The following is a 21,312-nucleotide window of genomic DNA, read 5'->3' as shown; positions in this document are numbered from 1 at the left end:
CCTCTCGCCCAATAACCCTCTGAGATCTCTGCGCTCCTCAAATTCTGCCCTCTTGCGCATCACCGACTTTAATCGCTCCACCATTGCCGGCCGTGCCTTCAGCTGCCTAGGCCCTAAGCTCTGAAATTCCCTCCCTAAACCTCTCCACCTCTCTACCTCCCTCTCTCCTCCTTTAAGACGCTCCTTAAAACCTACCTCTTTGACCAAGCTTTTGGCCATCTGTCCTAATATCTCCCTATGTGGCTCTTGTGTTAAATTTTATCTGCTAACGCTCCTGTGAAGTGCCTTGGGACGTTTTACTACATTAAAGGCGCTGTATAAATGCAGGTTGTTGTTCCCTCTTGCCCTCCTTTGTCCCCTTAAGGGGTTCCTCTTCCTTTCCACCAACTTTTTTCTACAATTTCATTCTCGGGATGTGGGTGTCACTGGCATGGCTGTCATTTATTGTCCATCCTGGTTGTCCTGGAAAGGTCAGCTGAGTGTTTGCTAGGCCACTTCAGAGGGCAGTTAAAAGTCAACCATGTTGGTATGGGACTGGAGTTTCATATAGGCCAGACAGGGTAAGGACAGCAGGTTTGCTTCCTTAAAGGACATCAGTGAACCAGTTGAGATTTCACAACAATCCAATAGCTTCATGGTCACTTTTGCTGACGCCACTTTTTTGTTATCACATTTTTTTTAAAAAACAGTGCCAGTCTCTCTGTTCCCTGTGCTGCATAAAATTGGGAACTTGCTATTCCTCATCCTCTCCTCCTTCATTCACTTCTCTCTTCCCTGCCCTCTCCTCCTTCACTTCTCTCCAATATTTTTATAACTAATAAACGAAAATGAAAAACACACAATTTTTTCACTGCCCCTATGATTTTTATCCCCACTTGCTCGCAGCAGTGTCCTGGAGATTAATCTTCAATTCCTGGAGACTCCAGGACATTCCGAAAGACTTGTCAAACCATGTGCAGAGAGACCACGGATCAAGATCCCTTGTGTTTACTGACATTACAAAGTAATTCAATGACAATACTTCACTCATTTTCTGAAACCAGTATGAATATCATCAAATATTTCTCCTTGCATTATTCTCTGTCCAGAGGCTATGGCACACTGTGATCCCTTCATTACTTACATCTGCCTGAATGACCAGAATATATTCTGCTCTTTTCCTTTTGCTGAAAGTTACATCTAATGCTTATAGAGCTGGAAGAATGCTGTGCTAATCCATAATAATCACTGTAAAGATCTTCTTTTGCTGCTGGCAATGAGCTTTATTTTCAGATTCCCTTTCTCCCCGTTTGAAATGCAGGACACAGAGGACTCTCTTCTGGGACCGACTTCACACCATTCAAATAAATGGCTCGATGTTACTCTTGCAAGAAATGGGAAACTTGGGACTTGCTGTGACAAAAGTGTTGGAAGAACCAACATTGAACCAACACAACGACAGGTTCCACATGCAGGCTGACGACACTCAGCTCGACCTCACCACCATCTCTCTCTCTCTCTCTCTCTCGAGTCCTCCACTGTCTCTGATTTGTCACACTGCTTGTCCGACATCAAGTACTGGATTAACAATAAAGTCAACTAAATAGTGGGAAGATCGAAGCCATTGTCTTTGATCCCCGTCACAAACTCCGTTCACTAGCCACCGACTCCATCCCTCTCCCTGGCCACTGTCTGAGGCTGAACCAGACCGTTCGCAACCTTAACGTCCCATTTGACCCCGAGATGAGCTTCCGACCACATATCCGCTCCATCACCAAGACCGCCTGCTTCCACCTCCGTAACATCGCCTGTCTCCGCCCTGCCTCAGCTCATCTGCTGCTGAAACCCTCATCCATGCCTTTGTTACCTCTAGACTTGACTATTCCAAAGCTCTCCAGGCCAGCCTCTCATCTTCCACTCTCCATACACTTGAGTTCATCCAAAACTCTGCTGTAGTATCCTAACTCGCACCGAGGAACAACGGGAGGAAGCAGACACAGTAGTCTCATCAGGTGATGCCCCATGGAATCTGTACTCCCGGCTGTGGGAGGTCGATGCTTGGGGGAAACAGCTAGTGATGGCTGCTGAGAGTTTCCTTGCTAAAGAAAGCCGCAATGACTCCCAGGGAATTGTAGCTCTGAGGACAGCTTAGTTGTTTGCTGGGTGCAAAGTGTATCCAGAGTCCAGGATGATCAGAGATCTGACAAATTTCATCATTCTGCTTCTGGAAAGATGGGGGATAGCTAATGGGTAAATTTGCACTGTGTTAAATTTTTTTTAATGTACGTTATAAATTTTATTTTTAGTGGTTTGAGATGGTTGAGGAGTGTCACGATGTCTGCTTGCTTGCATAACCAAGAAAATAAGCACTTCGAAAGGGAAAAAAAACTAGAAAGACTTAAAACATTAAAACACACCCAATGGGGATGTTGAAAATCGACACTCACTGATCACTAGAAACACAAACACTTCTCATATTATATACATTTTTTTGCAAACATTTATGTCAGTGCAGAGTAGGGTTGCCAACTCTGATTGGACATATTCCTGAAGGTTTCCTCACATGACCTCCCACCTCCAAACACCCCACTCAGTCAAACAGCCTTTTTATTAATCCGTCTCCAATATTTTTATAACTAATAAATGAAAATGAAAAACACAATTCTTTCACTGCCCCTATGATTTTTATCCCCACTTGCTCGCAGCAGTGTCCTGGAGATTAATCTTCCAATTCCTGGAGACTCCAGGACATTCCGAAAGACTTGTCAAACCATGTGCAGAGAGACCACGGATCAAGATCCCTTGTGTTTACTGACATTACAAAGTAATTCAATGACAATACTTCACTCATTTTCTGAAACCAGTATGAATATCATCAAATATTTCTCCTTGCATTATTCTCTGTCCAGAGGCTATGGCACACTGTGATCCCTTCATTACTTACATCTGCCTGAATGACCAGAATATATTCTGCCCTTTTCCTTTTGCTAAAAGTTACATCTAATGCTTATAGAGCTGGAAGAATGCTGTGCTAAACCATAATAATCACTGTAAAGATCTTCTTTTGCTGCTGGCAATGAGCTTTATTTTCAGATTCCCTTTCTCCCCGTTTGAAATGCAGGACACAGAGGACTCTCTTCTGGGACCGACTTCACACCATTCAAATAAATGGCTCGATGTTACTCTTGCAAGAAATGGGAAACTTGGGACTTGCTGTGACAAAAGTGTTGGAAGAACCAACTTTGAACCAACACAACGGCAGGTTCCACATGCAGGCTGACGACACCCAGCTCTACCTCACCATCACCACCACCACCACCTCTCTCGAGCTCTTCATTGTCTCTGATCTGTCACACTGCTTGTCCGACATCCAGTACCGGATGAGCAAAAAATATTATAAGACTGAAGCCATCGTCTTCGGTCCCCGCCACAAACTCAGTTTTCTCTCCACTGACTCCTTCCCTCTCCCTGGCCACTGTCTGAGGCTGAACCCAGACAATTCGCAACCGTGGCATCCTAATTGACCCTGAGATGAGCTTCCAACCACATATTTGCTCCATCAACAAGGCCACCTACTTCCACCTCTGTAATATTGCCCGTCTCCACCCCTGCCTCAGCTCATCTGCTGCTGAAACCCTCATCCATTTTTTCTTACCTCTAGGCTTGACCATTCCAATGTTCTGGCCGGCTTCCCATCTTCCACCCTCCATAAACTTGAGCTCACCCAAAACTTGCTGACCTATGTTGGCACTATGTCCGGGAATGCCTCGATTTTAAAATTATCATCCTTGTGTTCAAATCCCTCCATGGCCTCGCCCTCCCTATCTCTGTACCCTCTTCCATCCCTACAACCCTCCGAGATCTCTGTGCTCCTCCAATTCACGTCTCTTGTGCATCCCCAATTTTAATCGCTCCACTGGCGGCCGTACCTTCAGTTGCCCAGGCCCTAAGCTGTGGAATTCCCTCCCTCAACCTCTCTGCTTCGCTCTCCTCCTTTAAGAGGCACCTTAAAACCTACCTCTTTGAACAACTTTGGGTCACCTGTCCTAATACCTCCTTATGTGGTTCGGTGTCAAATTTTTTTGATAACGCTCCTGTGAAGTGCCTTGGCGTGTTTTTCTACGTTAAAGGTGCTATATAAATGCAGGCTGTTGTTGTTGAATGACGTGCAGCCTCAGAAGGAATGCAAGCACAGATAAAGCTGGTACACTGCTTTCTTCTCATTGATCTCAACATGCTCCTTCCTTCATCAAAACTTACTCTGAGCCTATCTCATCGCTTGAATAGTTAACGGGCCTCATGAATAGTGCTATTAGGCATGTGTTCCTTCAATTTCACTAATGCAAACTGGATACCAAAATTTTTAAGTTAACAATTAAAAACTGAACACCAGCTTGTTGGACACTTTTTTCTTCTGAAATTAAATTCTGTTATCTTTTCGTATCTAGCAATAAAACACAGGATGAGCACAGTGTGAACAAGAGTGCAAGTCCAAACCACGAGATGATCTACTTCACCCTGGTGGTCTTGACATCTAATGCCTGTAGGAAAGATCAGCAAGAATAACCAATTTCCAAATATTTCTCGCAAATATACATTGTGCAGTGATTCATAACATACTGGGCCTTCTTGGATAAAATTGGGGATTATGGACATTGCAATTTGAGCCTAGGACCTAGTTTGTGAAGCTACTGGTTGCCTAGAACGATTTTGTGCAAGTTTAAAGGCTTGCTTTGGGATGGTGCTCCGCGAAAATCCTATCAAGGAGGAAAGACACTTCTCTGAAGGTACCTCTAACGAGATCTCCATGGGTGCAAGGGTTCGGGCCCAATACATCAGGTTTAGTATGGGCAATATTAATTACTGCAACAGCAAAGCCAAGAATCTACAGTTCCAATATCTAGACTGTCATAGAATCATAGAATGGTTACAGCACAGAAGGAGGCCATTTGGCCCATCGAGCCTGTGCCGGCTGTTTCCCCGTAGCCCTGCAAATTTTTTCCCTTCAAGTATTTATCCAATTCCTTTTTGAAGGCCACGATTGAATCTGCTTCCGCCACCCTTTCAGGCAGCACATTCCAGATCCTAACCACTCGCTGCGTAAAGAAATTATTCCTCATGTCACCTTTGGCTTTTTGCCAATCACCTTAAATCTGTTCTCTCTGGTTCTCAACCCATCCACCAATGGGAACAGTTTCTCTTTATTTACTTTATCTAAACCCTTCATTTTGAACACATCTATCAAATCTCCTCTCAATCTTCTCTGCTCTAAGAAGAACAACCCCAACTTCTCCAGTCTATCTACGTAACTGAAGTCCTCCAACACAGAAACCATCAAGTCAATCTTTTCTGCACCCTCTCTAAGGCCATCACATCCTTCCAATACTCCAGTTGTGGCCAAACCAGTTTACAAGATTCAACATAATTTCCTTGCTTTTGTACTCTGTGCCTCCATTTATAAAGCCCAGGATCCCGTATGCTTTATTAACCGCTTTCTCAACCTGTCTGGCCACCTTCAAAGATTTGTTCATACATACCCCAGGTCTCTCTGTTCCTGCACCCCCTTTAGAATTGTACCATTTAGCTTATACTGCCTCTCCTCGTTCTTCCTGCCAAAATGTATCACTTCGCACTTCTCTCCGTTAAATTTCGTCTGCCATGTGTACGCCCATTCCAACAGCCTGTCTATGTCCTCTTGAAGTTTACTACACTTCCAAGTTTTGTGTCATTTGCAAATTTTGAAAATTGTGCCCTGTACATCCAAGTCCAAGTCATTAATATATATCAAAAAAACCACTGGTCCTAGTACCGATCCCTGGGGAACATCACTGTATACCTTCCTCCAGTCCGAAAAACAACCGTTCATTACTCTCTGTTTCCTGTCACTTAGCCAATTTTGTATCCATGCTGCAACTGCCCCTTTTATTCCATGGGCTTCAATTTTGCTGACAAGCCTATTATGTGGCACTTTATCAAACGTCTTTTAAAAGTTCATATACACAACATTAACCCTCTCTGTTATCTCATCGAAAAACTTAATCAAGTTAGTTAAACACGATTTGCTTTTAACAAATCTGTGCTGGCTTTCCTTAATTAATCCATACTTGTCCAAGTAACTATTAATTTTGTGCCAGATTATCGTTTCTAAAAGCTTCCCCACCACCAAAGTCAAACTGACTGGCCTGTAGTTGCTGGGTTTATCCTTCTTTGAACAAGGGTGTAACATTTGCAATTCTTCAATGCTCTGGCATCACCCCCGTATCTAAGGATGTTTGGGAGGTTATGGTCAGTACCTCTGCAATTTCCACCCTTACTTCCCTCAGCAACCTAGGATGCATCCCATCTGGACCGGGTGACTTATCTACTTTAAATGCAGCCAGTATTTCTGCTATCTCCTCTTTATCAATCTTTAGCCCATCCAGTATCTCAACTACCTCCTCTTTTACTGTGACTTTGGCAACATCTTCTTCCTTGGTAAAGACAGATGCAAAGTACTCATTTAGTGCCTCAGCCATGCCCTCTGTCTCCTTGCGTGGATCTCCTTTTTGGTCCCTAATCTGCCCTACCCCTCCTCTTACTACCCGTTCACTATTTATATGCCTATAGAAGACTTTTAGATTCCCTTTTATGTTAGCCACCAGTCTATTCTCATATTCTCTCTTTGCACCTCTTATTTCCTTTTTTATTTTTCCTCTGCACTTTCTATATTCAGCCTGGTTCTCACTTGTACTATCAAACTGACATCTGTTATATGCCCCCTTTCTCTGCTTCATCTTACTCTCTATCTCTTTCGTCATCCAGGGAGCTCTGGCTTCGGTTGCCCTACCTTTCCCCATCGTGGGAATGTACCTAGACTGTACCCGAACCATCTCCTTTTTAAAGGCCGCCCATTGTTCGATTACAATTTTGCCTGCCAATCTTTGATTCCAATTAACCCGGGCCCGATCCATTCTAAACCCACTGAAATTGGCCCTCTTCCAATTAAGTATTTTCACTCTAGATTGGTCCTTGTCCTTTTCCATAACTAATCTAAACCTTATGATACTATGATCACTGTTCTCTAAATGTTCCCCCACTGACACTTGCTCCCACTTGACCCCCTCATTCCCCAGAACCAGATCCAGCAATGCCTCCTTCCTCATTGGGCCGGAAACATATTGATTAAGAAAGTTCTCCTGAACACACTTCAGAAATTCCTCCCCCTATTTGCCCCCGACTGCCCTTTGCCCTGTCTGACCTGGCTTCTGTAACGACACTATACCGGCTGGAGTTAGAGGACTCTGATCAAGAATGAATGCAGTTCAGTGCTGGTGACGGTTGAATTTTTTGCAAAACCCTTTCTTAATTTCATTCTAGGTATCAAAGTAACCGTTACTTGGAGTCTGAGGGCAAAACAGGATTTTGCCCATTCCGTGAAACCAAATAGACATCCATGACAGAAAAAATGCAATTGCAATAACTTGTGTTGGGAAGGGGGTGGGGAGAAACAAGGAGAAATATTCCGAAACACAGAAAGTTAACATGCAGGTACAGCAAGCAATTAGGAAGGCAAATAGTGTGTTGGCCTTTATTGCAAGGGGGTTAGAATACAAGAGTAAGGAAGTCTTATTACAGTTGTACAGGGCCACACCTGGAGTACTGTACTGTATGCAATTTTGGTCTCCTTACCTAAGGAAGAATATATTTGCCTTGGAGGGGGTGCAACGAAGGTTCAATAGATTAATTCCTGGGATGAGAGGGTTGTCCTATGAGGAGAGAGTGAGTAGAATGGGCCTATACTCTCTGGAGTTTAGAAGAATGAGAGGTGATCTCATTGAAACATGTAAGATTCTAAGAGGGCTTGACAGGGTAGATTCTGAGAGGATGTTTCCTCTGGCTGGAGAGTCTAGAACTAGGGGGCATAGTCTTAGGATAAGGGGTTGGACACTTAGGAGTGAGATGAGGAAAAATTTCTTCACTCAGGGGGTTGTGAATATTTAGAATTCTTTACCCCAGACGGCTGTGGATGCTCAGTCGTTGATTATATTCATGACTGAGATCGATAGATTTTTGGACTCTAGGGGAATCAAGGGATATGGGGATTGGGCGAGAAAGTGGAGTTGAGGTCGAAGATCAGCCATGATCTTATTGAATGACGGAACAGGCTCGAGGGGCCGTATGGCCTACTCCTGCTCCTATTTCTTATTTTCTTATTACAAGAATTGAAGATGGTCAGAAGGGGATATTAAAGGGCCAAATCTTGAGGTCGGTGAAGTCTTTAAAGGGATTTTACCACTGAATCGCTGAGCCCACTGACAGAAAGTGCAAAACAGAAATAAAGAATCACATTTATCTGGGGCTTTGCTAGCCATTTCCAAATCTTACCTTTATTTGATGACTGAGAAGTATGTTGTATAATGAGAACTATTGTTAAGTGAATTTTTGAAAGAGTTGTTGGGGATGTTTTTTTAAAGTTTAAGTTGGCAAGCGAGGTAAAATGTTTAAGTGCCTGTTGATGGTGGAGAACCTCGCCCAATGGCAGAAAATTACCCTTGGGGAGTGTAGTCTGGGGTGGAAAGTTAATCCGACAGCCTTCCTCCTTAAAGACCACTCCCAGGAATAGGATGTTGGGAGTCAGCAAAGGACCCTGTCCAGTCCCATCCTTCCTAACCGTAGTTTTATAGATAGTTTGCAGATACATACTTTGAATATTTAACAGCCTTCAAGTAATATATTGTCCTTTAAATTGCAAAACAACAAAGGGTAATCAGCATTATGAAACAGCAGAACATTTTGTTATTCACTGCAGTCTCTGTATAAATCCTTTAAACTGTAGTTTAGTTTCTTTCCCCCACTCCTCCCCCCGTTATTGTTTTTGGAGTCCTCAGAGTTTTACAAAGCACCATCTGATACTGGGCAAGATGAATTCTGGCACTTAAACAATTATCACAGCAACACGATTTCATGCTCCAAGCTTCATTAGCTTGTGCAGTGAGCTGAACAGAAGCGGAGACGATAATTCAGTAAGTTCTGAAGCCCGCCTTTCATGCATGAAGAAAAAGAGATAGCAAAAGAACAATCCGAAAATAGAGGCCTTATAAACTTGAAGTAGCATGATGCCATCTCCAAGTAGATAGGTCCTTCTTCAGTACTTCAAAGGGCTGTCTAACACCCAGTTAATATGCGCAACATCACACTGCGATAATACTGAGCCCATGCTGGTACGAATTTGCCAGTATAAGTCCCCCATTACGAAGATAAGCCCACACACCAGACCTCCAAAGACATGGCTTGAAAGAGCTCCTGCATCTGTGCAGACTTCAAACCAGTATCCTCTACATAATGCAAGGTACGGGGTTCTGCATGTAAATCAAGGTTACCTCTCGTCTCCACTTTGTGTGCCTTTTGGCCGTCACTCTGGATCCAAGCTCCCCGACCTCTGTTTTCCTAGCCCATTCTGCCCCTTTCTATCACCTGCATCCCCCTCCTCTATCAGTACTCGCATTCACTCCCATCACTTCCCTTCCTCCACCTCACTGCCACACAGTCCTCTCTGCCTCTCATCCCACATATCACTCCTTAGAATTTCACAGCATACAAGAGGCCATTCAACCCATTGCTCCAGTGCTGGGTCTCTGAAAGAGCTGTCCCACTTAGCCCCACTCTCATGTCCTTTCCCTGTACCCTTCTAATTATTTCCTCTTTCAACTACTTATCAACTTTCTTTTTAAAAACTATTACAGATTCTTCTGCCACCACTGTTACTGGGAGGACATTCCATGTCCTCGCAACCCTCTGCATAAAAAAAGTTTCTCCGAACTTTTCTCTTGGTTCTTTTGGTGATGATCTTAAATTCATGCGAATCTTCTCTGCTGTCACCATTTCAGGCTCATCCCTCCTTGACAGGTCCAAGGTTTATCTATATTCTAGGCACCCTCCACCACACTCTCTGTGGCACATGCCTCACTGAACCCAGTTAGCAGCACCTCTCTCCAGATGCACACGCTGCCCACTCAAGGATAAACTTCTCCTACCTTCTTCCCAGTCCTCTCTCCATGTTACCCATCCCTCCTGCCAACCTCCCTTGGTGGGCCTTCCATTACCGCTCTACTACAGATTGCCCCGCAAGATGTCTGTTAACTTGCAAATATGAACATCCCCATCCGTAACCTCAACCTGGTTGAGTCTTGTGACATCCTAGGCCAGGCCTCAACCTGGTTCACCAATGGTGACTTTCACCTCATCAGGGCCATCTGCTTGGCTACACATTCGGCCATGTTCCCCACCCAAACCACAGTGGCTCTCATCTCCAGAGCCTACCTCATCTCAACCCCCTACCTCTCTAGCCCTTTTTTCCCTTTGAGCCCCTTATTCCATACCATACCTCCAACTGCCTTTCAAAGTTTTTACTGTCTACCACTTTTTGCAGCTCAGTGCTGAATTCACCTTACCATTTTCCTCGTTGTATTTTTATCAAGCATGTCCTCATCCTTGGTGATTTCAAATTACACCCAAATTTCACCTGTCTTTTATCCTCTAACTTCTCCATGCTCCTGTCCTTATTCAGTCTCCTCCTGTATAGCAACTTTTGCAGCATCCCCACAGCCACCACTTACATGCTGCCATTATGGAAGCCTTCGCCCACCTTTGAGTTTTCCATCACTGACAGGACTATCACCAACCTCTTCCTTGTTATCAATATCTCCCAATCACCTCCATTATCGTACGAACATAAGAACAGGAGTAGGCCATTTAGCCCCTCGAGCCTGTCCACCATCCAATGAGATCATGGCTGATCTGTGACCTAACTCCATGTACCCACCTTAGTCCCATGATCCCTTAAAACCTTTGGTTAACAAAAATCTATCAATCTCAGATTTAAAATTAACAACTGAGCTTGTATCATCTGACGTTTGCGGAAGAGAGTTCCAAACTTCTACCACCCTTTGCGTGTAGAGGTGTTTCCTAACTCCACTCCTGAAAATCCTGGTTCTAATTTTTAGGCTATGTCCCCTAGTCCTAGACTCCCCAACCAGTGGAAATAATTTCTCTCTCTCTACCCTATCAGTTCCCCTTAATATCTTGAAAACTTGGATCAAATCACCCCTTAATCTTCTAAATTCCAGTGAATACAAGCCCAGTTTATGTAATCTCTCCTCATAATATAACCCTCCACTGCTGGGAAAAAATAACCATCACCCAGTTCTCTCTCCAGCACCCAATCAACTCCCTTTCCTCTGGCCTGCCACCTGTCACGACAAACCCATCAACCTACTCAGTAGCCCCCTTGCTTCTGCTTTCAACACCCTCGACCCCCGCAGATCCTTTGACTTCTGACTCCTGCTGCTCTCCTAATACATCCTCCTTCACTCCTTCAAATCAAGCACACGGGATACACAGCCAGGCTGGTCGCTCGTTGCTAGATCTGGCTCGACCGCCTGAAACAACGCCACCTCTTCCTCTCCGTGGCCAAATTATTAGTCCAGAGTTCATCCTGCAGGGCAAACTGTTTTCCTCCATTACTCCAAGCTCCCCTCTCTCCTCTCCGTCCTTATGCCTGTAGCCAGTCGCCAGGAGCTCATGATTTTCGCAAAACTGAAACTATTCACTTGCCGGAATTAAACTTAACAAACACATGATCAATTAGATCATGTCTGAATCTGTGCTTCAACTCTATTTGCCTGCCATAGCTCCACGTCTTGATACCCTTACCGAACAAAAATTTATCGACCTCAGTCTTGAAAGTTCCAATTGTCCACCAGCATCGAGACTTTTGGGGGAAGAGAATTCCAGATTTCTACTACCCTTTATGTGAAAAAGTGCGTCCTGACTTCCCTCCTAAATGGCTTAGCTCTAATTTTAAGATTACGTCCCCTTGATCTTGATTCCCCGCTAGAGGAAATAACTTCTCTCTCTACTCTATCTAATCCCTTTATCATTTTAAACACCTCAATCAGATCACCCCTCAATCTTCTATACTCAAGGGAATACAAGCCAAGTTTAAGCAATCTGTCCTTATAATTTAACCCTTTTAGCTCTGATGTTATTCTGGTGAATCAGCACTGCACCCCCTCTAAGGCCAATATATCTTTCCTAAAGTGCGGTGCCCAAAATTGAACGCAATATTCCAGATGGGGTCTGACCAAGGCTCTATACAACTGAAGCATAACTTCCTCCCCTTTGTATTCCAGATACATGGCATCAATCAGGGGTGGAAAGATCTGGGATGTTTGCAGTAACTACAAATGAGATTAAGTGACAGGTCTTACCCTAATGTAAGCGTCCTGATGGTGCTTGGCAAAGTACAGCATGTTGTCAAGGGCCAGCATTCCTGGTGGGGTCTCTGTAAAATCCATGGCTGGATTCACATGATTCTAGATCGAAGGAATAAAAGAAACATTTACAAAAAGAACGCCAGCTCACAGGCAAGCAACTGTTCTGAGTCTTAATTACCAGCAATCACACCAAAAACTAAGCAGGTAAAACATGTTTAAGATCTCACAGGTCTGGTGGATCACATTCATGTACAAGTCATAGAATCATACAGCATATAAGGAAGCCATTCGGCCCATCGTGCCTGTGCCGGCTCTTTGAAAGAGTTATCCATTTAGTCCCACTCCCCCTCTGCTCTTTCCCCATAGCCCTGCAAATTTCTCCTTTTCAAGTATTTATCCAATTCCCTTTGAAAGTTAATATTGAATCTACTTCCACCACCTTTTCAGGCAGTGCATTCCAGATCATCATAACTCGCTGCGTAAAAAAAATTCTCCTCATTTCCCCCTTTCAAATCTTTTGAATACGCCTTTATCCATCACTCATTGACAGATACTTAGTCTGTAAGTTTGTAAATTATGCAAGGGAAGAAATAGGTTAGATGTTAGGCAGTTCAATTTCTCTCCCCACCCCCAAGAGAATAGTAGACCTAATTGGCCATGGGTTTTTGATCTCGATTTTCACTTTGCCCACGGCACTAAGAGGTAGGGAGTCTCTTGACAAGGTGCATAAGGCATCACAAATGTATGGGCCAGGCTAGATTGACCAGCTACTCTTTTCCTGTCCGGCCTTCTCAAATGTTCATGTATTGACAGAGCTCATGCCTCCTTCCACTTGACTTAGAAAAAACTAAGCAACCTGGCACATCAACACACTGTGCCACGCAGTGATTTTCTGATCATTCTGGATTATGCCAGAGGACTAAGAAAGAAAGAGACTTGCATTTATACAGCGCCTTCTACAACCTCAGGGCGTCCCAAAGTGCTTTAATCAATGAAGTACTTTTGAAGTGTAGTGACTGTTGTAATGTAGGAAATGCGGCAGCCAATTTGCGCACAGCAAGGTCCCACAAACAGCAATGTGATAATGACTAGATAATCTGTTTTAGTGATGTTGGTTTAGGTATAAATATTGGTCACCTGATGGCAGACCTCGGTTTAACATCTCATCTGAAAGACGGCACCTCTGATCATGCAGCACTCCCTCAGTACTGCACTGGAGTGTGAGCCTAGATTTTGTGCTCAAGTCTCTGGAGTGGGTCTTGAACCCGCAACCTTCTGACTCAGAGCGAGAGTGCTATCAACTGAGCCACGGCTGATCACCCAATAAAATCAAATTCAAGCAAGAATCTTAAGTGGATTTTTTAGGGAGAGAAAGATTGACATTATAAGGACTGCCCATGTGACTTGGGGATAAAATACTTTAAATTTATGGGTTATAGAGAAAATACAGCATCGGAAATGTACATTTTTTGAGACATTTGGCCACCAGACCAAGGCAAGCCCAGGAACATTCTTGTCTTTGCAGTCATGAGTGCAGGATACAAACCACACCTGTATATCTCTGGGCTCCAGGCAGTGAACCTTACATTAGAGCCACAGCTACATTATCGGGAATTACTGAGATTACATTGGAAATGGGACATTCCAGTGCAGGAGGGCAAGGGAGGAATTCAGCATCTGAATTCTACATTTAACAAAGGACAATGCAAAACTTCACAAGGGATGATGGAATAGTAATATGCAGTGTGAAACACTGAAACTCTTGATCCTATAAAAGTGACGGCAATCTAAAAGCATTATTTTAAAATCATCTTTAAAAAAATCAAGCCTGCGTTTGCACTTGGCAGAAGTAAAAATGACAAAAACGTAAATTTGACGGAAAGTTCTGCAACTGTTTCTAAAAACTGGAAAATGTTCCTACAACTACGCCATTTACTTTAAAACTTTCTTTCCCTTCAAGCTTCATCACACTCCGGGCTAAATTTAAAAAATATGACGATGCAACTCTCCTAAACTCTTTTTATTAAAACAACGAAATGTCAACAAAAATTTGAAATGTCAAATGGGTACTTCAATTCCTTGTTCATTTCACTGAAAAAGGTCAAGCTATAATATCAAATATTACCTCCAATTGGTTTAACACAACTCCACACGGAGGTCAAATTTCCCCGTGAAGGATTTTTAAAGATCAAGTCTCAGAATTTAAAAGGGACATGTAAAAAAGCACAGGGGGTAATTTTACAAGTCTGTGCTGCATCAGCAGTGCAAATGAAAAATCAATCAATAACCTGTTCCCACACTACAAGGGGTCAGCTGTGGCTCAGTGGTGGCACTCTCTGAGTCATAAGGTTGTAGATTCAAGTTGCACTCCAGAGAATTGAGTACAAAATCTAGGCCGACAGTTCAGTGCAGTTACTGAGGGAGTGCTGCACTGTCAGAGGTGCCGTCTTTTTGATGGGACATTAAACCGAGGCCCTGCCTACCCTCTCAGGCCGATATAAAAGTTCCCATGGCACTATTTCAAAGAAGAGCAGGGAAGTTCTCCCGAGTGTCTGGCCAATATTCATCCCTCAACCAACATCACTAAAACAGATTATCAGGTCATTATCTCATTGCTGTTATGGGACCTTGCTCTGCGCAAATTAGCTGCCACTTTTCCCACAGTATAACAATGACTACACTTCAAAACTACTTCATTGGCTGTAAAGCGCTTTGGGACGTCCTGAGATCATGAAAAGAAAGTTCTTTCTTTCTTACAAACTGCTTAGGAATTATACGCCAAGGTTACGCATTGTCATACTGAGTGATCAGGCAGCAAGGGAGATGGAATTGGGGGCGTGAGGGTTTGATCTACTGGTGAGAACTGAACAGCGCGGCTTTGTCTTGCTGATGTTTCACTGGAGGAAGTTCTGGCTCATCCCGCCAGGCGGTCGGACAGCACAGCAGCAGCCATGGAGTCCAGGGTGGTGGCAGAGAGGTACGGCTGAGTGTCGTTGATAAATGCATGTGGTAGCTGAGGCAACATGTAAATGTTAAATAGGAAGGGGCCGAAGATGGAACATCGGAGGTGACCATGCCAGGATGGGAGGAAAGGTCACTGTAGGAGATGTGCTAGCAATGAAGGGACAGTTAGAGATAGGACTAGGAAAGGATGGTCCCATGGAGGTGGACCACAGAAGAGAGGCAATGGGGGAGAATGAAGTGGCTGACTGCATTGAACGTTGCAGAGAGATCGATAGGTATAAGGGGAAATAATGTGCCACATTCACAGTCACATAAAACTAGGCCTTAGCATTAGTCAAAGAAGTCAGGCACAGGCATGAAATACAGCATCTCCAAGACACAGTGTGGGGTGTTAATACTGGGGAAATGGAACACTTCCCATTTTTAGCACCCTGATTAGCAGCCAGCACGCCCAGTTCAGGTATGGCATTATTAGATGCACAGTAAAACTTCCCCTACTCTGCTCCAATAAAGTGCCTCAACTATAACCTCAAAAGAATACCCCTATTGAACCACAGTGAAAGAAAGAAAGAACCTGCATTTATACAGCGCCTTTAACGACTTCAGGATGTCCCAAAGCGCTTTACAGCCAATGAAGTATTTTTTGAAGTGAAGTCACTGTTGTAATGTAGGGAATTGTAGCAATCAATATGTGCACAGCAAGGTCCCACAAACAGTAATGAGTTAATGTGTTTTAGGTGTTAGTTGAGGAATAAATATTGGTCAGGACACCGGGGAGAACTCCCCTGCTCTTCTTTGAATAGTGCCATAGGTCTTCTACGTCCACCTGAAAGGGCAGACGGGGCCTCGGTTTAACGTCTCATCCAACAGTTGGAACCTCTGACAGTGCAGCACTCCCTTAGTACTGCAATGAAGTGTCAGCCTAGATTATGTGATCAAGTCTCTGGAGTGGGGCTTGAACCCACAACCTTCTAATTCAAGAGGCAAGAGTGCTACCTACTGAACCAAGGTTAACACCTAGTGTGATCACATTGCAAGATAATTATGGTTTTAGCGCAAGCACAGTTTTCAGTATCAAATGTTGATTTGGGTGGGTAAATGTACTGCCCGAGCAGAGCACCGAACCACAAAGTGCCAGGTTCAATCGCTGGTCTGAGTTAGCTAATCTTAACAAGTGCAGTTTGGGCGATACAGTTGGCCTCAAAGGAGGGTGAACAGGGGAGGGGAAAATGAATCATTCCTGTTCACGACTGCTGTGCAGTGACCTTGTTGGAAAGTCAAGGTGAGAAGGAAGTTTCATTTCATTGCGATACCAGTCATGTTAGAACGCCCTGAATAGCCTAAGTCCTGTTCCTAATGTTCCTATCCTACCAATACTCTACGTCTAGGTTCACACATCATGAACAGACTGCTGGGGCGAGGCACTGTAGAGCTCCCTGGGTCTACACCCCGGCAAGAGTCATCAGCTTCAGTGCAGGAGAGAGAAAAGGAGAGACAATGAAATCTGTTTCCCGTTCCTGCTGCTAGAAATTATGGTCGTGGTAATTTCACAGATGCTTTTTAGTTAATCTCATATTTGAACTGGCAGAGTTAAAACAAAACAAACCCAGAACTGAAAACGACGAAGCAATGTAGGTCATCCATCAAACACGCTTTCTGTGAAAAGAAACAGACAGCTACTCACAGTGTGACACTGACAACTGTTAGTTTCTCCCTACAAGTGAGACGCTGAAAGATCTGCCTTTAGGCAACAGGCATTATGCCAATTCTGGATACTCGTCAGTCTCCAGGAACTTTTGGCTAGCACAAAATTAATCTTCTCAGAACCCCAAGTAAGTGAAGAAAGCAGCTGGATATTAATGCGTTACCAGTGGATAGCCTTTGCCTTGCAGCCAAAATATGCGTGTGGAAAACTAAAAGGACCGTTCAATGGTAATTCACTGATACGGATTATTAAAAAATATATGCAAAGCAGTTAAAATAATCAACATAACAAATGGCGAGACGCAATTAAGAAAAATTAAACAGCCAGTACAGAAAAGAATTGCATGCAGTCACAACAGGATAGATAGAAATATAAAGCAGTGGGGGAAAAAATTGTACCATATAATTATAGATAAGTAGAATTAATTTACTTATGGAAATGAATCTGAATTAACATGGCATTCTTAGCTGTAGTGATAATTGCCAAGAATCCAAAGATTTAGAGGGGGCACATAGATGGAATTTTTTATTACTATAGCAAAATTTTATATTAAACTGTCAACTAATTTGCATTATTATTAACTATTACCACGTCACGGACCAATCATCTCATCCAGCCACAACTGAGCCCCAGCATCACAGATGGGATGAATCAATCTGGTCTAGCCCTTGCTGGTTTGCATAAACTACGTTGCTGATTGGCCTATTTGTAGATATGATGCAACCAAGTCAATCTGTAGAATTATGACACTTTGATTGGCTAAAAGGCCGGCCTTCAGAGCCAGGTTCCAGTCAACCAGGTGTATTTCCCGCCCTGTCACAATGGGTGTTGGGATGCGGGAAGCAAAGGGGACTAAGTAGGGACAGTATTTGACTTTTAACCAAAAAATATTTTAAAGGTATCTGGTTTCAGGATTATTAAACAGGAGGGGGAAAAAAGATTACTGTAATGAATGAACTGACTTCTGCAACATGGTCGATTCCCCTTTAAACACTGGGAACTTTTCCAAACTGCAGAATCCTGATTCTAGGTTTGGTACAACGAAGGACAGCATTCTCTGATCACAGCAGTTCAAGATGGAAGAGGAGTGACTCTCACAAAAACCTCAGCCTCTTAAAACAACCCAACAGTTTCTTCCTTTGGAGTGTTTTCTCAGTAAACGAGTGTACTTACAATGAAGCCCAGCTTCTTATAATCTCTGGTGTACATGGACTTTCGCTTCTCAATGCTGCCGCTGTTGCTAGGTTCCAATTCAGCATCGAACGCAATCCTGCGCAGTTCAAATATGATATCCCTTTGGGCCTGTAAATGGAAGCGAGAAGCAGACTACTGATTAAACAGAACTGAATGAGTGTAATGGGCACAAGATTATCTGTGCATTCAGTCAAAGAGTATTTCTCTGCGACATAACTCCTGCAGATTTACCATTACCTTCAGTACCCTTCTCTGAGTGCTGCAAAATTAGCTGCTAATGTGCTACAGAAGACCAAAAGAATGTATATTGAAAGCTTATTTCCATCAACCCTGCCACATCAACATTACCGAGACCCGAGTGCCAATATAACACACATACTTAAATTTACATTTCTGTTAACTGTTATGTTCACCAAACTATGGGATGTCGGTGCTAAGCGTGACAGCGTTCTACCGTTGAAATCTGATGTCAGCTTTAAGCACTCTCTGGACATGTATGGTACAGGCCAGGGTGCTAGTTTAGTGTCAACCTGTGCCAAATTAGTGACAGCTTTGTGCCATGGGCCCACGCCCACTTGCAATTCCTTCAAGCGAGAGCTGGACCTGTTTCTGGCTGGGCCAGAGATCACCTCTTACAAACGTAAAATTATCAGGGTCAGAGTGATCGCCTGGACCAGTTTCGATCAATTAAAGGGTTCCAAGAGGAATTTCCCAGAGCTTTTCCCCCCAACTGGCCCGGGTTTTTAATCTGGTTTTTCGCCTCTCCCAGGAGATTACATGATTTCAGGGAGGGGCGGGGGGAGTGTATATACGGTGATGCACAAGGCATCACAGTTGTATGGTTCAGGCTGGATGGACCAGTGGGTCGTATCCTGTCCGTCATTGTTCGTATGTTTGTAACCGGATTGAGATTGCCAATATTAATTTTATTTGAGGTCTTTCAACAATAGCAGGAGATCTTCTTTATGTCTGTGATGGGATCAAGCCCAGACTTCAGAGCTGTTCCAGCTCACTGCACCACTCAAGTCTACCAATGCACTACCAAATAAATGTTGCCAATTGACATGAAACTCAGGCACCACTCTTACCTCGCACAAGATTGAGAGCTACAGAAACCAGTAAGTCCAACAAACCTGCTGAAATGAACTAAAATATCAAGTATGTATTGCAATTAATAACCAACAGAAGGAAGCTATTACAGGAGACTGCTAATTAACATACAACATTGGCAAAACCATTCAAGTAGTCCTAGTCATTATCTGAGCGCTCAATCAGATTACAGCTTTGCAATCACTCCCCACTGTGTGGAATATGATGGGGAACTCAGAGCCAGTGACAACACAACACTTTCAAAACGGACCAAACACTTGCTCTATCCAAGTCAAAAAATGGGTGAAATACTTTTATTTTACAACTAATTATTCACAAAGACAAGCATAGATGAGAGAGGCTGTTTGGCCCATCTAGCTCATTCTTCGATAGAATGCTACAGTCCCTCCATCGCAGCACCTAACTCCCTCGCGTATAATTCCAGAATTTTTTCAGAAGATCATTCCGGCTATTCATCGCTCTTTGCGTGAAGAGGTGCTAACTGACACCAATTCTGAATTTTTACTAGTCCGTACCCATGCCTCTTTGTCCTACAGTCAGGGTTCAATCTGAACCAATGCTTCCTAATCTTGTCTATCCTATTTGGTACCCATTATACCTTACATTGAAGGTTCCCTCTCACTCACCTCCTTTCAAGGGTGAAGAGCCCAAGTTTTCCCATCCTTTCCTCATAACTCTGCCCTCTGACACTAAGGGTGAGTTTTCTTTTCATTCTCCTCAAACAATTAAGGTATTCAGATACTTCTTTGCTGCTGCTGAACTCATGTCTGTCTCCTAATCCAAGCTTCCCAGCAAGATAGCCAAAGGCATGCAGCAACATAGCAAGGGATTGCTCGCATGGTCTTAGGTCAAAATGAGCTCACTTATTCAGTTCCAGCACTCCAAGTCTTTATTCAGACCGACAGGCTGAGGTGCAGTGTGAAAAAATTCGCCCATTCGCCAAGCTAATTTTGACTGTAATAGCAAGATTTTTTTATGGCCCTATCTCCTTTACTAGAGTTGGTTTACATATTATGTGCTTATGAAATTGAGAGCTAGCAAGTGGAACAATTCCTTTTTTGCCCCCTACCCCATAGATGCATTTAAGGGGAAGCTAGATAAGTACATGAGGGAGAAAGGAATAGAAGGTTCTGCTGATAGGGTGAGACGTAGTAAGGAGGAAGCTCATGTGCAGCATAAACACTGGCATAGACCAGTTGGACGTACGGTAGTGCAGTGGTTATGTTACTGGGACTAGTAATCGAGAGGCCTGGACTAATAATCCAGAGAACACGAGTTCAAATCCCACCATGGCAGTTTGAATTCAGTTAAAAATAAAAATCTGGAAATAAATTAAAGCTGGTATCAGTAAAAGTGACCATGAAGCTGTCAGACTGTTGTAAAAACGTAACTGAATCACTAATGACTAATATAGGGAAGGAAACCTGCCATCCTTACCCGTAGGGACTGGCCTATATGTGACTCCAGGTCCACACCAACATGGTTGACTCTTAACTGCTCTTTGAAGTGGCCCAGCAAGCCCCTCAACGTTTCAAGAAATCAGCAGGCGCACCATCACCTTCTCAGGGAAACTAGGGATGGGTAATAAATACCGACCTTGCCAGCGATGCCCAAATCTCACAAATGAGTAAAAAAATACTTAGTATTTGAAGGCTGCAGAAACTAATTGAATTCCAAACCATTTGCAGCAGAAAACAACAGCTGGTGCAATCAGACTTCCAAACACAGGCGGCACTGAATTAAACAGTGTTGGGGTATAACCATCTTGCAGATCTCTCATATTAGGGTAAACGTAGGAAAAAAAACACTCACTTGATCCTGTGGATCCATTTTAGTCATCATCCGGTCCTCCAGAAGATTAAAAGTCAGCACTTGGAGGACATACAGCTGGTGGGCCATTTCAGTCTGAATGGTTCGGTTGCCACGGATAACATGCTATTGAACAGAAAGAATTTCCATTCAAAAAAAATACCAGCAGTCCATTCATAACGCATCCTCGCCTACCCTACCACTGACGAGCAACCCATGTGGGTAAGAAACAGCACCTTGGCCCCTTCAGGGCAAGATCTGTGTATACGCTTGTAGTTTTACTGTTTTTAAAAAAAA

General features: G+C 43.5%; 1 protein-coding gene across 4 annotated transcripts in view; it reads right to left on the bottom strand.

The window, feature by feature from the left end:
- Window positions 1-21,312, bottom strand: part of elmo1 (engulfment and cell motility 1 (ced-12 homolog, C. elegans)) — a 282,334-nt gene that overhangs the window by 136,067 nt on the left and 124,955 nt on the right. For all 4 annotated transcript variants that reach the window (XM_068001271.1, XM_068001264.1, XM_068001286.1 and 1 more), the window contains 3 exons: window positions 21,019-21,141; window positions 18,076-18,204; window positions 12,228-12,332 (listed from right to left, as the gene is read on the bottom strand). In XM_068001271.1, coding sequence (XP_067857372.1) covers window positions 12,228-12,332; window positions 18,076-18,204; window positions 21,019-21,141 — 357 coding nt within the window. The remainder of the gene's footprint in view (window positions 1-12,227; window positions 12,333-18,075; window positions 18,205-21,018; window positions 21,142-21,312) is intronic.

The sequence above is a fragment of the Heptranchias perlo genome, chromosome 2 (assembly GCF_035084215.1).
Source record: "Heptranchias perlo isolate sHepPer1 chromosome 2, sHepPer1.hap1, whole genome shotgun sequence".
Classification (NCBI taxonomy): domain Eukaryota; kingdom Metazoa; phylum Chordata; class Chondrichthyes; order Hexanchiformes; family Hexanchidae; genus Heptranchias; species Heptranchias perlo.
Note: the sequence above shows the minus strand (reverse complement) of the source record. Positions and strands in the feature narration are given on the sequence as shown.